The sequence below is a fragment of the Haliaeetus albicilla genome, chromosome 6 (assembly GCF_947461875.1).
Source record: "Haliaeetus albicilla chromosome 6, bHalAlb1.1, whole genome shotgun sequence".
Taxonomy (NCBI): domain Eukaryota; kingdom Metazoa; phylum Chordata; class Aves; order Accipitriformes; family Accipitridae; genus Haliaeetus; species Haliaeetus albicilla.
Genome location: NC_091488.1, coordinates 44,705,712 through 44,720,508, shown reverse-complemented (window position 1 = coordinate 44,720,508; position 14,797 = coordinate 44,705,712). Strand labels below are relative to the sequence as shown.

The window sequence follows — 14,797 nt, the reverse complement described above, 5'->3', positions numbered from 1 at the left end:
TTTAGAAGCTGTTCTGCAGAGAAAATCATCTGGGTTTGCTTTAGTTAAGCTAGCAGAAGAACAAGCCGCAGAGACAGGTGCAAGAGGGTTGCAGGAAGCACATATGGGATTGCAAAAGCAGGCCGTGGCCTTGCATAGCTGCTGCACAGCATTAGTGCCAGGCTCCCCAGAGCCTGAATGTTTCATGACCCAGACAAGAAAGGGAAGAGGCACAATGGAAAACATTAAAAAAACACCCCAAAACCAACAAACCCACAAACATTTTAAAATAAATAATCAGGAAACACATTTTTACTGTGACCGAGTACTAGCACAGGTTGCCTGGAGAGGTTGTGGGGTCTCTATCCTGGGAGATACTCAAAAGCCACGTGGACACGGTCCTGGACAACCTGCTCTAGGTGGTTCTGCTTGAGCAGGGGGGTGAGACCACATGTCCCCCCAGAGGTCCATTTCGACCTTAACCGTTCTGTGATGATATGAAAAACTCATCAACTCCCTCTGATGGAGAGGGACTGCAAATGGCCCACATTTACATCCTAATCATGCAAGAAAAGGGACCTGGTATAGCTGCTTTCCCAACAGGCAGAGGGAAGTTTTCAACTTTTACATCATTGAGCTTTTGGCATTGACCTCAACATTTGGGAAGAAACCGCTCCTGTCTGATGTCTGAACAATGAGGGTTGTTTGGATCACCGTGGCACCTACAGGCCATGTAAAAATTCAAGTCAGAATCTTTTCCTTGCACTCCCATTTCAGTACTTTGGCAGTAACAATTCCTGAGCCCCCTGTAGCAGTCAACCTGGGCACAAAAGACTTGTATTCTTAGAAGAATAAGCAGAGAAGGCATCTTTGCAGGCACACAGTTCAGTTATGCTTGGGTTTCCTTTTTTTTTTTTTTTTTTTTAAATCATGGCCCATTTGCAGGGGTGAAATGGAATTCCCTTATACTCTAAGTGAGTCAGTGTCAAAAATAAAAAAAGGTTTTCTTCTTACTTGTCTCCCACTCACAGGAATCACAGAATTAGTGGAAATGGAAACACTAGTCACATACAGCATGACAATATTCAGCTCACTATTTTCAAGTTCAGTACAGTAATTTTATCCAGAAGTTTATTGCAATAAAAAAATGCATGGTTTAGGCTTGTATTTTATTAGGAAAAAGAAAAATTAACTCAACTTATTGAGAGCAGTCAGGCAGGCTCCTAAAGTTATTAAAAATGTATCACAGAGCTTGCCTATTATCCGATTAAGGAAAACCACATAGTCAAACTGACACCAGGAAGAAATACCTAGTAGGCAAGCAGTAGTTCTTCAGGAAACTGCTTTGGGCTTGCTTAACATTTTAGCCTGCTACTAATTTTAAACTTCAGCCTGTGCTGCTCTGACAGCAGCAACTTCCATGGCTTAAAAGGAGCCTCTGTATGTAGACCAAAGGAGTACACTGGGTTGAGGTCAGGACACCCTCTCTGTATCTAGCTGTGTTAGATATAAAGATCCTGCGTTTGTACACTTCCCATAATTGTTAAAGAAGCAAGACAACCAACAAGCTATAAAGATTTATTCTTACAAAGGAGAAACGTCAGCACACAATACATCTTATTTTATTTATATCCCATGAACAGCGCTGCAATTCTAGGAACTTAAAATACACTGAATGGTCGCTCGTATTTACCTTCTTGGATAAGCTTCTCTTTACGATCCTGTGGAAGAAAGAGAATATTCATCATTACCCTATTAGAGAAGAAGTTTCAACCAGCCTGGGATAAAAGAAAAGCAGTTCTAGTATTTCAGCATGGACTATAGGAAGATAGCACCACTTATGATCTTAAGGGTCTTTTCCAACCTAAATGATGCTATAAGCACAAACTCTGGTAACAGCTGTTGCAGTTAAAAAGTAAAAAAGAACAAGATATTTAGCTTCACCTACCAGCTAGAGAAAACGTGCTCAGATTGACCTCTCTGCATGCCTAGCTACTCTCACAGACCAGCAGGGACCGATTCCTGTGATGTATTTTTCACCAAACTAGTTGCATCCCAGTTAACTTATACATTTTAGTTTCTACCTCCTCATTCTGGCTGAATAATCCAGTTTAGAGATCTAATTATGGAGAAACTTCTTCATAACTTGCCTAAATGTGCCCATGTCCACTTTCAGCCCATTTGTATCTCACTCTGCAGTCATGTACCTTTCTGACAGGTATTGTTGCAGTACAGACACTGCAGATATTGCCCAGATTCCTTCTGCTGGATAAAACCAGAAGACTTGCTTAAGACTTAGCAATTTATCTCTTTCTTTCCTAGACACACAACAAACCCTCCTCAGAGAAAAGAGTATAATAGCTGTTGTGCTTTATATACTACCAGAAAACCAAGAAAAATCCCCATCAGTAAAGAAGGTGCAATAAAGGAAAACAAATTGTCCTGGAGACTACATTAAAGACTTCAGCTTAAATATTCCCAGGCAGGTACGTCTAGATTTCACTCACACAGGTTTATTTTCAAGCACTCACATGCTAAGCCACACTTGGTGGCTAAGCCCAAGTGTGACTTCATGTAGAAAACAAAACCAGCATGACAAAATACTGCAGAGATGCTGAAGTCTCGAAAACATTTATATCAACATGCTCAGCATGTTTCCTAAAACCAGTATTTTCGATTCACTCTAGTGAACCACATGCCCTACAAATATTCTATTAATTTTAATTGATGTTCGTGCTTCTCAGTTTATGACTTGATCTAAAAATGTTACTTTTGTGCAGAAGAGGGAAATAAAAGTGTTTTACAATAGCCACAAATTCACTAGTAAAAACAGCCAGTGTCTGCCAGTCACCTAGCATTTTCTTATGTATGTATATAGCTGAATTTTTTCAGAATGATCTACCATCACTCAGATTCTGACGCCCACATTTCAGGAATTAGAACAGAAGCAAGACAAACCTTCCAAAACCTTACACATCCAGCTGAGATCAGGCACTGCAATCAGCATAAGTGCTCCTCCCCATTTGCTTCATGAGGTTAGAGAAACGGTCAAGCAGTTCACAGAGACATTGCTAGGTCTGTCACCCATAAGCTCCCTATTTATTTAGTTTAGAAAGGGCAGTTACTGCATGTCAACCGCTGAAAATAGGAGCCTCTTATGATTAATTTACACTGTCAGTGCTAGAGAGCTTTATTATAGCCAAATATCCTGATCTTCTGTGACTGCCCATACCCAAGGGTACAATACAGGGCTCTTGGCACAACAGGACTTTGCAACCAGTTGCAAGGCTTTGAGATAGCAGGCTCAGTATCGGCCTTCCTTCCCTCATTACTTTAATTGTATTAATCATCCTTGGGTGCAAGAGGATCCCACCAATTAAGTCTCCGGGCAGATCTACATTTTACAATGTGGTTTCCACCGACGTTCATCGCTGTCAAGTGACCTACCCTGTCAGCTTTGAAGGCAACAATCCAGAAGACGAGGGGGCCTATCGCAAAAAGAGCTCCTAGAAAGGACGTCTTAGGGGTCGGGCGGAAAGTAGGGTAGACGTTCTGCGTCCTAGCATAGGCCCAGCGGACCAAGGCAGGATTTTCCTGGGATGGAAAGAAAACCACAGTGAAGCCGAGGGGCCCTGCAACGGACACTTCACTCAGCGCGGCCCAGGTAGCCCCCGGCTCTGGGCTGGGGCCTAGCAAGCCCCAGGCCGGCAAGGCCGCCAAGGTCGCAAGAACCCAGGCCCGGGCCCCGCTCCGGGACACCGGGTGAGGCGGACGAACCACCCCCCCCCTTCACCCCGCCCGGCCAGGCCGGCTCTCTCCACTCACGATGATGGCCGGCGGGTTGGGATTGTTAAGCTGCAGCTGATACTGCCGCTTGAGCCGGGCGCGGATAGCCAAGCGCTCGGCATCGGCAGCGCGCTTCTCCAGCGACGAGTCGTAAGTGTTGGGGTCGAGCTCGGCCGGTAAAGAGACGAAGCGGTTGGGCCGGTAGGCCTCAGAGGCGGAGGGAGGAGGAGGCCCCGCCGCCATCTTGGAGAGCCCGGCGCCGCGCAGCCTCCCGCTGCCAGAGAGGAGGCGGAGCCCCGCCTTCCCCCGCCCCACCCCCTCTCCTCGCCCCGCCCCTCTCCTCACCTCATCCGCGCGGCCGCCGCTAGCGCCCCCTGGTGGCCCGCGCTGGCTCCGCCGCCTCAAGCTGCGCCGCGATCGGCGGGAACGGCGTGTCCGTCGTCGTTCGTGTGTTTCCTCCCCCCGCCTCGGCTCCCCTCACTGGCCCGGGGTTGAGGGGGGGGCTGACGCTTAGCAGAGGGGTGGTCACGTCAAGGGAAGGTTGGTCCCTCGTTATCAACAGTCCCGGCAGGTTCAATGGCCTCACGCCTTCCCCCCGGGGAAAGAAAAGGACCTCGGGGGGGCGGGGGGGGGGAGCTGAGGTGTGAGGGAGGCTGTGCCGTTCGTTGAGTTCGTTGCGTGCCCAGGGGATAACGGTGCCACCGCTCTTTTTCGCAGGCCTCCACCACGCACGTTTAAACAAAATATTGAATATTACATAAGTAACGTGTCGCAGGTGGGCTGGAAGTTGCAAAACCCCGCCGTTATTGACTTACAGCTACCAATCGCCTCTTTGGTTCTTTAACCGAGGCCGGGCTGGTTGGATAAGCCGCCAGATAACCTTCAGGATTGTCCTGTGGTGACTACCGCCCTGATAAACTGTATTGATGGGTTCACGAATCACCCTCTGCTGATGAACATGAGGCAAAAAAAGCAAGCTCTGGCCTGAAGGTTTTGACTTCAGGAAGTTTCTGTCTTGTCAGTATTAAAAGCTTTGTTCTCCAGAGATGTAAAAAATGCATGCCAGTTGTCTTTCTGGAAACAAACTTGCCAGTAAACAAGTTTTCTGCTGGTTTTTCTTCTTTCGGTACACAAAGCAATAATAAGCAGTTACGCTGATTGGAACCAAGTAAGTTAATGGCTGTGTATATATATTTATGGCCTCATTTACACTGGGGTAACTCTACAGACTCGTGTAATGTTGAATGAGGGATTACAGTTTGCTCCTAAACACACACAGAATAGTATTGCTGACTTTATTTAAGATGCTGTGCTTTGGCACTGCAATAATAGAGCAGAAGCTCTGCCTCACATCGTATGATTTCACTCTTCTTTTAACTAAGCACTTGAAAAACAGATAATCTCCTTTTGGCCTGAGCAGCTAATGAGGAGTTGAGACTTTGCAACTTGCTTCCAGCAGAGTGGAATACAACTTGGATATTCCTGCAGTTTGTGTACCTTGAGCACACTCCCACAGCAGAAGACGCTTTTCCCTCTCTCAAGCACAAGCCTGCAGTCCTCTCAGAAACTCTCTCCTGGTGTTTCTCCAGCTTTTCCACACTCATTTTCTTCACAAACATGCAGCTGCAGATCCAAGTGAAAACCAAGCTGCTTCATTTGCAGTCAGGTCTCAAGGAAGGACTTACACGACCTGTTGCTTTGTGTCCCAGGGCGTTCAGCTTGGGACAGTGGCTCCTGTTGCATGGAATAATTTACTCCCTTTACACTCCCATTTCATGACCATCGGATTTAGTGAGCTCTGTGTCTCCAGCTCCACGATTGTCTCTCTCCATAACTGGCATGTGGACAGCTACTCTAGCAGCACGGTACATATACCAGCAGCACTGCCATGTGGCACTCCTGTGGTACTTTCATCTTTGAGGGTTCTCAAAGACTTGGCAGCCTGTGTTTCCCTGCCCGTGCACGGCCTGCTTCTTTAAAAGCTGTTCCTCCCTGCTCTCTCTTATTTCTTAATAAATGACACATGCAGCCTTGAAACAGAGAGATTCCTGGCAGGAACAGGGATGCAGGTTGGATTAGCATACTGGGAAGGGATAGCTGCTCTGTGGGAAATGGTGGGTGTTTCCCCCCTCTTTGCTGCATCACAGAGTGGAACAGAAAACTCCTGTCCCTGCAGATCTCCCAAAGGACTTCAAAACAGCCAGATGCTTTTCTCCCAGTCTGCTGGCTCCTGAGGCCTCTGTAATGGTGTGGGACAGTTCCTGTGGGCAGAAGCAAAGATGGTCTTGTGGTGAAGTCACTTGGCAAAGGCAGCAGGTTCAGCTCCCAGCCCCGTTGTAGACTCTTTGTGATCTTATCTGTGCAGGTCCAAGTCGTGCCTTCTCCTTCTCCCCTGAGCTCACAGCTGTGAGTGTGCATGCTTAGCATGCAAACAGTGTTGAAGTTAATTCTACTGGGAGAAAAACAGAAGGTGCAAAGCTACATTTCCATTAACAATGTAATGTACTGTATTAGAAAATCGAGCAGTGAGCCGCTGTGCTGAAAACACCTTTGCATTTAATCTCTAATCACTAACTCATCCTCCCTCCCCAAGGATCAAGTTCCCCACAGGGAGTCTTTTCTGAGAGAGTCACTTGTTTCATGGGGTAAGAAAATAACTAAATCCCTTCCAGAGAAGTGTATTCTCTGACACTCGAGCCTGTGCATTGCAATTTGTTGTTTTCACTCCTCCAGAGGTGATTTTGTGCATTTTCTTCATTTCATAACAGCCATGTCTCTAACTTTAAAACACCATCTTTCAGCAAAAGCCCAAGACACCAATAGTGTCTAAACCTTGCATAAAGCAATGCAGGACAAAGACAGAAATACTGCAGTCAAAGCACTTGACTGAAATCAGTGATTCGTTTTTTTCCTGCTGACAGGAACTGCTGCACAGAGTGAGAAACGCTGCGGTGACAAACTGGACTCCTGTGCAGACCTCCTGCGTCATCTGCTCCTTCTGGGCCACCCTACAGCAGACTCTGAACACAGCCTGGCTGCTGCTGCAAACCACCTTTGAAACAAAAGATTTTGCGAGAATGAACGAGACCTCGTTTTTGCCAGCCAGATCATGAAGCTCGTTTGACTCTTCTCCTGACTGCTAGTGTTGACGTAAGACAAGCAGCAGGAATATTAAACAGGCACTAGTGAGCGTGGGGCCACTCTCAGTAAGGCAATATAGGCTTGAACTAGAATATGCCGGTCATAAACCCACGTCCTTGTGGGCTCAAACACCAAGACTTAAAAGGTAAGAGCCCAAGTGTTTTTCTTCTTTTTAATCAGGACTGATGATTATTGAATGTTTGAGGTTGGCAGTATTGAATCAAATTGACAATTCTCACATGAAAACGCCTTTGAAGTTTGCATCATCTGTTTTCTTCATGATCAGCAGTAACCAGAATGGAAAGAACCAGTCAAGAAAATTAATCTTTGTCCAGAACCCTGTGGAGGGTTGACCTTGACTGGTTGCCAGACGCCCACCCAGCTGCTCTCTCACTCCTCTTCCTCAGAAAGACTGGGGGAGAAAATGACATGGAAAAGCTCATGAGTCGAGATAAGTACAATTATTAAGAAAAGCAAAAGCTGCATACAGAAGCAAAGCAAAAAGAGGAATTCATTCACTACTCCCATCAGCAGGCAGATGCCAACTACTTTTTGCGAAGCAGGGCCTCAGTATGCATAGTGGTCCCTTGGGAAGACAAATGACATCACCACAAATGTCCTCCCATCATCCTCCTTTCCCTCAGCTTTTATTTCTGAGCATGACATCATATGGTATGGGATATCCCTTTGGTTGTTTGGGTCGGCTGTCCCAGTTACTTCCCCTCCCAACCCCTTGCCCAGCCTCTTGCCCATCTCCTTTAAAGTTGGTGGTGGGGCGTTGGAGAGAAAGCCTTGACTCTCTGCAAGCACTGCTCAGCAGTAACCAAAACATTGGTGTGTTACCAATGCTATTTTAGCCACAGATGCAAGGCACAGCACCATATGGGCTGCTGTGAAGAAGGTTAACTCCATCCCAGTCAGACCCAATACAAAGCCATCTTGAACACTGCCCTACACATGGCTGAATTTCCGAGAGTGTTCTCATCCAAATTAGTCTGAAATCAGGCACACTTCTATGACAGACTCTTCAGTTGAAGCTGCAAATAACTTCCACCTTGAGTTTAAAGTAACCCGAGATACTGACCTTCAGTTTAGACCAGTGTGATTTTGTTGGTGACTTTTCAGTCATGCTCCAAAATATACACAGACTGGATTTGTTCAACTGTATACACAAAGTCACATCTTTTCAGAGTGGCCAAGCTAAGTGACTCTGTGCTTCAAGTGGATGAAAGAAAAATTCACCTAAATCACAGACCTGTCTACCTATCTCCGAGGTGATCGTGCATGATTCCTTCAGAAGAGACAGGTTAAATGTGCTGTCATCTTGAAAAATACTTGTGTCTGTTAAACTTGTGCTGAGTGCTTGTGGTTGCCCTGTTTGCATCAGTTGTCAGGTTGGGTCAACATGTTGCTGGGCTCTGTTTTGAATTCTCACTGACCTTTTGCAAAGAAAGCAAGCTGGAAAACGGGAGAAGCTGACAAGATCACTCATATCACAAGAAGGTTCTTGAACAGAGGTCCCTTACTTCTAATTCCTACCTGTAATGGGCAAGAAGGATCATTGGCTCCTGTTCCCATTCCATACAAGTGAATGAATACTGATGTGTGTGCTGAGGGGAATCGGTATCAGGCATGCATCTGCATGGATACATCCACGGTAAAAAAGCATAGTAGATACAGAATGGGAGCAGTGTAAAGGTATTAGGACACAGCATAGTTTATCTGGGCTCAGAACCAGTGTGTCTAATTGCAGCATATAGCTATGTTAATAAATTGTCCAGATAAATGTGATTTCTTCTGCATTAAGAACTGAAGTCCCCAGTACCTTTATCTTACAGTTGTTCAAAGGAAGCCTGGCACGCAAAGGAAGGAGTTAACATGGTTAGGGGGATTATGAATAGTTCAATCGTTATTACAGCCAACAGGCCACCCATAAATGTGTATCAAATGTTGAGCTCAGCAGGAGTTAGTTACAAAACTAGGACACTTAATTAGTCATAAAGTGCCAGGAATAATGAGAGGCAGCATTAAACAAACCATTTCTGCCTCTCCTGGGCTTGTCCAGAGACAGTGACAAGAAGCCCTCTGCTGTTTCAGCTTTTCCTGCTGAAATAAAATTTTTTACTCACACTGAATTATAGCTGTTGCTGAGCTGCTTGAGCCAGGGAACTGGTGCTTCCTGGGAGGCTCTGGTGGGAGAAGGAGAAGCTGGCAGCGAGCATCTCTCCTCCACTCCTTTGCAGGGCATCGACTGTAGCATTTCATAATATAATTTTCTTAGCTCTCCCTCTGCTTCCAGCTCCTCACAGGAGAGTCTATTAATAGTCATGTAACATTGAAGAGTGGGAGAGGAAGAGGTCTTAGAATGAAGTATGGTGGCAATTGGAAAGCTGAATGTCTGAGGGTAAGTCCTGTTATTGGCTAAGTGTTAGAAGTGCTTAAGCCAAGGGGTAACGCTATTCCTAGGCTTTCCCTCATGACGGTGGTCAGGAACCGGAGTACACCAGCAGCAGTACACTGGAGTACACGGGCTGTCATTGCCCTGACCAGCCTCCTCTGGACCCTCCATCACCCGGTGGCCCAGGAGCAACGTTGAAGCTCGGTCCCTTGGCCTTAGCTCTTGCCTGAGCTGTGTCAAGTGTCTGTTGTGTCTAGCCTTGGACTGCAGTGGCTTGAGATCCCGGCTTGACCTCAGGACTTGCTTGTCACTTTGGCCTTGCCTGGACATCACTGGACTGTGGCTGATCATGGTTATTGCCACTGGACCTACCCTGATCACTTTGTTTGGCTCCCACCTCACCTTCCCTGTGGAGCAGCCCAGTCTTGCCATCCCTGGACCGCACTGTCACTCATGGAGCAGTGCTCAACCTCATGCCTGTAGGGAGTGTATGTGGCACCAAGGGTGGACTCATACTGACGCCAGTAAAAATTAAAAAAGCAATTGCTAACAAAAGTCAGTGAGAGGAAACTCAAGTGTTGCAGGGAATGTCTCACGCAGGGTGAGGGGAGGCATCTTTTCTGGCCTGCTGCTCCTGACACAGATCACTGCCAGCAGCTTACGTTTCTTTTTTCCCTATTTCTCCCCAGGTGTTTTGCTCTGCCCACAAAAGAAAGGATAGACCTGCCTTGTTCAGTTTGAGTATCAGAGAAGTAGCGGTGAGTCCTCCTACACTAAAACATGTCTGAGAGGCTGTGAGCCATCCCCTGGAGATCCTGTCTTTCCCTGTGGGCTGTGGAAAGAGTCTACTTTAGCCGAGATACTTCCCAGCCCCCAGAGTATGCAACGTGTGACAGAGTGCCACAGCTTGTGTAGCTCAGGGCCAAATGTTACACAGCCTTTATTGTACCTGGAGGATGCTCCTGCAAGTTCTGCCCAAACCCACAGGTGAAACCCTGGACTTGCTGAGAGCAAAGGAGAGCCCTACAAAAAATGGCTCTGGCCCACAAAGCCATCACATTCCCTCCAGTGCCTTACTTGAAGTTACCTCATAGGTTTAGCTGGATTTCCTTTCATAAACAAAATCAGTGTGGGGAAAAGGCTACTGTGTGATGATCCAACCAAGAGGGGCCAGTGAGACTTTAATCCCCAACAGATATGGCCACTCCTGCTCCTCAAGGCAGAAATACAGTCCCCCAAGTGTTGGTTTGGTGTCAGGGACTTTGCGTGTCCTGGTGGGGTCCACTCACGAACACTATCTTGGAGGAAGCCTCACTTTGTGGGATCATCCAGTCCAAAATTTCTCCACAGCCTGCAATTCATTTTTAACTAGAAAAAGAGCAGGACTTTATAGACAATAACTCTTTAAGAAGTCACAAATTTTTCCTTTGTACAAGAAGACACTCAAGCCCTGTGTGGGGAAAAAAATCCAGCCTGAAATCTGTGGTAGATCAGCCTTGAAGGAGAGGCGGCTCCATTGTACAGCTACATAGAAAAAGATACTCACTTTATTTTGCTTTATATATTTTGTTAGAAGTCTGGAGCTTAAATTTTAAAGCAAGTCTTTGAGAACACACTGTGAAGCAGACCATCAGTATGAATAAAATATGTTAGCAGGGACATGTTGAATTTAGTGTGACTGTTTGGCAATCTCTGTATCGCAGTGGGGAAGTACTTAGTTGTGGCAATGCAGAGTGGTTTTTTTTGCTCAAGTGAAAGGCAGAATACAAATGAGGCTGTTGCTGCAGAATGCCAGCTAGTGGGAAAGATATACGATGTCCAGCCTGGGTATTTCAATGTTAAAAAAAAATGATGGCAATACTAAAACTTTAAACTTCTGACCTAGAGAGATACAATGGCAGAGCAGTGCTTTCCTCGGGCTCTTGTTATCATTGTATAAATCAGGAACATTAACTAAAAGAGAAATATACCTTAGCATTGCAGAACCCTGTATCCATCAGGTTTCATCTGCCTTGTTGGGGAGACTGGGTGAGGCAGCTGCCAAGATTAAAAATTGCCTCCTAAATTAATGTCTCCATACTTCTCTAGATAACCTCTTAGCAGAGAGTTTTGCTCTTTGGATAAACCACTTCTGTTTGCAGTGGCATGTCCCCCTAATCCAGCCAGTGTAATTGTGATTTGCAACCCCTAAAGGAAAGATTTCTACCTCCAGTGTGATCCTTGCAGGGCCCTTTAGACACAGTGATTTCCCTGCTGTCCTACTGCCCCTCACTCCATCCCCTTACACGCATCTGCTTCCCCCCTACCCACCTGCAGATGTTTTTGCCATACCCAACCCTCTCCTCCCACACTTGCACCACTGCTAAGCAGCTCTTTACTCCTTGAACCTACTTCAAATTCCTCTGCCTCCTTCACTTGCTGCTCAGTCTTTTCCCTGCTCTCTCCTGGCCATATCTCACTCACATTCTTCCAAGCATCTTCACAAGAAGATCCAGTCATGGTGGCAGCCACTTGCAAAATGCTTAGCAGATGGCAACTGTCAACCTTGTAGGTACTCTGCTCCCTGCTTCCTCTCGTCCTCTCTGTGTCAAGCAGCCTGTAGACAGCACATTGGGAGCAGGGGCATCCATGTTCTTCCTACTTTGCTTTCATTTACTTTGGAGTCTTCCTGCAGCCTGAAGCCAAGGGAAGTGCAAGCAGCCATCATACTGCTTGCTGGCTCTCCTCAGCATATGAGGGCTAATCAGACTCAGTTTCTGCAACCAGTCTTTTAGTTTTACAGACCAGTGTCACGGTGAAGGCTATGGAGAAGGACCCATCCATCTCTGTACAAATGCCTTGCATGGTTAATCCTTTCTTCATGTGTCATTGTACCGTCAGGAGTGAGTTTGTCTCTGCTCAGGCACAGGCACAGTATCCCCATCTTCTGTTGCTGTGTCTTGCTGCAACCTGCTCCAGGGAGGCAGCTCTCTCTTGCTCATGACACAGTCCACCAGTCACTGCAGTGGATGGAGCTGCCCACAGCGCATGGTCACAAACTGAATGAGTCCAAGGGAAATGGCAAAGCCTAATGCTGTTATGTCTGTATCAGTCCTTCACAGCTGGCTGGGATGCCTCTTCTGTCGGATCCATTAATAGGGAGGTTGCATTTCTCCATAATTTCCCTGGGGACTGAACACATCCCATCAGCTGAAGGAACAAGGGCAGTGACTCATCCCACAACCTGCCTAATTCTTTCCAGGATAGTCCTTCCCACCAAGGAATAAGAATATCTGGGATATACCTACAGGAAAAGCTAATATTCCAAAATCTGTTTGTCTCAAATCCAAATGAAAATTTGAAATATGTTAAATCACTCACTCTGCACAACAGTCACCAAAGCCAAAGTGCTTTTTCTTTACAGTTGCATAACTCCTCCGCAGCACAAAACAAGACCCTATTTCTCATCACTTTGCTTTGCTCTGTGGGACTACATGAACTCTTTGACCTTTCCTTGTTTTACTTCACTGTACAAAGAGCTTGGACAAAGCAGGGAAACTGAGACCTGAGTCTTAAAAATCTCCTGCTTATTTTTTAAGACTAGTGAAATTACAAAGCTGAAACCTTTGGTTTCTAGTTCTTAGACATAGTTTTTGCAGATGGATCATGGGGGTGAGATCTGCTCCTGACAGCAATGCTGCCCTTTTGTCAGGCAATGATGGAAAAGGTCTTTCTGGCCTGCAGAGCAGTCTCAGAGCAGAGTTACCTCTATCTGCACCCTCCCACCTCTGATAGCAGTCAAGCAAATTGCTTCAGTTGACAGCTTATGGATTTTTGTCATATTTTCTCACAGCACAACCTCTTCCAAATACCAGCATCTCTATCTTGTCTGAGTGTACCTATATTGCATCTGGCACCAGCTTTATCAAACATCGGGTAAACCTGTCCAGCAGCTAGATCTAGATTTGTGAAAAGATTTGGGACAAATTCTTCTGATTTCCTGATCTTGTAGCATACTGCTCATACAAACTTCTTAGATGCCCTGTGCATGATGCACAGATACATAACTGCAAGATGTGACACTGGCTGTGGTGAGAGGTCTCTTCCCTGGAATCTCTTGGAGGGAGAAGCTGTCACAGCACATTATCTCGATCTTGTTCAGAAGCAAAGGTGCAAAAGTGTTTCTTGATCCTAGAGTCTAGACAGCCACAGCTTTGGTCAGTACTGAGTTTAAGCAGTTTCCTACAGAGGATACTGGCCTTTATCCATAGACCTAAGGAGACCTTGGGGCACTGCATGCAGCCCAGCTCCCTCCAGGGGGATGTCCCTAGCAGTTTAGGGCTGATGATGTTATTAGCATTGGCTTGTCCTTGCCTGATACCTTGTTCCTGGAGGAAATGAAAAGTCAGGCATTGGGTGAGATCTCCCTTGATCAGAACATCAGTTGATCAGAGACTAGATATTTTGAGGTGACTTCTTCTGGCAAAGGTTTACTTTCTTGTTTGAGAGTTGCTTGTTGTTTGTGCTCTGTGGCAGTGAAAGACCAAGATGTGACGAGGAAAAGGTGGTCATTAGTCTGGGGATGGGAGCAGTGAATCACCACCTCCACTGCTGGAATTGCCCTTGCGACACTGCTTGACACTCTCCTGCTTTTATGGCCTGACCCTGTCTCAGTAATTGAGGTCTTTGCATCAGCTTCAGGACTTCTGAAGAAATCATCAGTCTTTCCTAGCAGTGAGAGGTAGTGCTGAAAGCATAGTGGCTTAATGATGATGGTGATAAAAATACCAATAAAAATAGTCTGACAAAATTTCCCCCAACAACCACTTTCACAGATTTTCTGTTTTGATGCAACATTTCTGTTTTGTTTGGCAGAAACAGAAGCACCCTCTCTCCCTTCTATTAAAAAATATTTTTGTTTGTTTATTTTTCACCCCCTTTTCTCCTCCTTATACCAGTTGCTAAGGAAAACAGAGGAGTAAACAAGAGGGAAAAGTGAAAGGGATAAAGGAGAAGAAAACAATTCAGGTTTTGTTATTTTGAATACATTTTTTCAATCAAAACCAGAATATCATAATGATAAAAACATGAGAAAAATCATTTTAGCAAAAGCTGTTGGTTCTCCATGCTTCCTCAAATCAATTCCTGCTGCACCGTGTCCCCCTGAGTGTGACAAAGGCAGACTAGCATGAGGCATCCAGAAAATGTTGGGTCCTGACAACATCCTTGGTTCAGTTTTAGAACTGCAGAAAAGCAATGGTAAACAGTAAATCCTATTTATTTTCTTAACAATTACCCATAACTGCTGCTTCACTTTACAAAGTAACTTCAGGTTGCTCCTTTCTGCACTAGTGGTTGCTCTGGTAGGTGTGCTGCAGTCTGGCCAGGTTTGCTGGACCATGATTGAGCCCTGCTCCGAGAGGATTATTATTGATGTGAAACTTCAGCTGCCTTTCCTGAGATGAAATCAGTGAAGCTCTGCAGAAAGCAAAAGGTGAACAGCAGTGACACAGC

At 45.9% G+C, this 14,797-nt stretch overlaps 1 protein-coding gene across 1 annotated transcript; it reads right to left on the bottom strand.

Annotated features, from left to right (window-relative positions):
- Positions 1-1,543: 1,543 nt before the first annotated feature.
- NDUFB4 (NADH:ubiquinone oxidoreductase subunit B4) lies at positions 1,544-4,064 on the bottom strand. The gene is made up of 3 exons (XM_069785867.1): positions 3,805-4,064; positions 3,427-3,573; positions 1,544-1,700 (listed from the first exon to the last, which is right to left on the bottom strand). Exons 1-3 carry the CDS (start codon positions 4,006-4,008, stop codon positions 1,641-1,643), a joined length of 411 nt encoding a protein of 136 aa, XP_069641968.1. The 5' UTR covers positions 4,009-4,064; the 3' UTR covers positions 1,544-1,640.
- Positions 4,065-14,797: the final 10,733 nt, after the last annotated feature.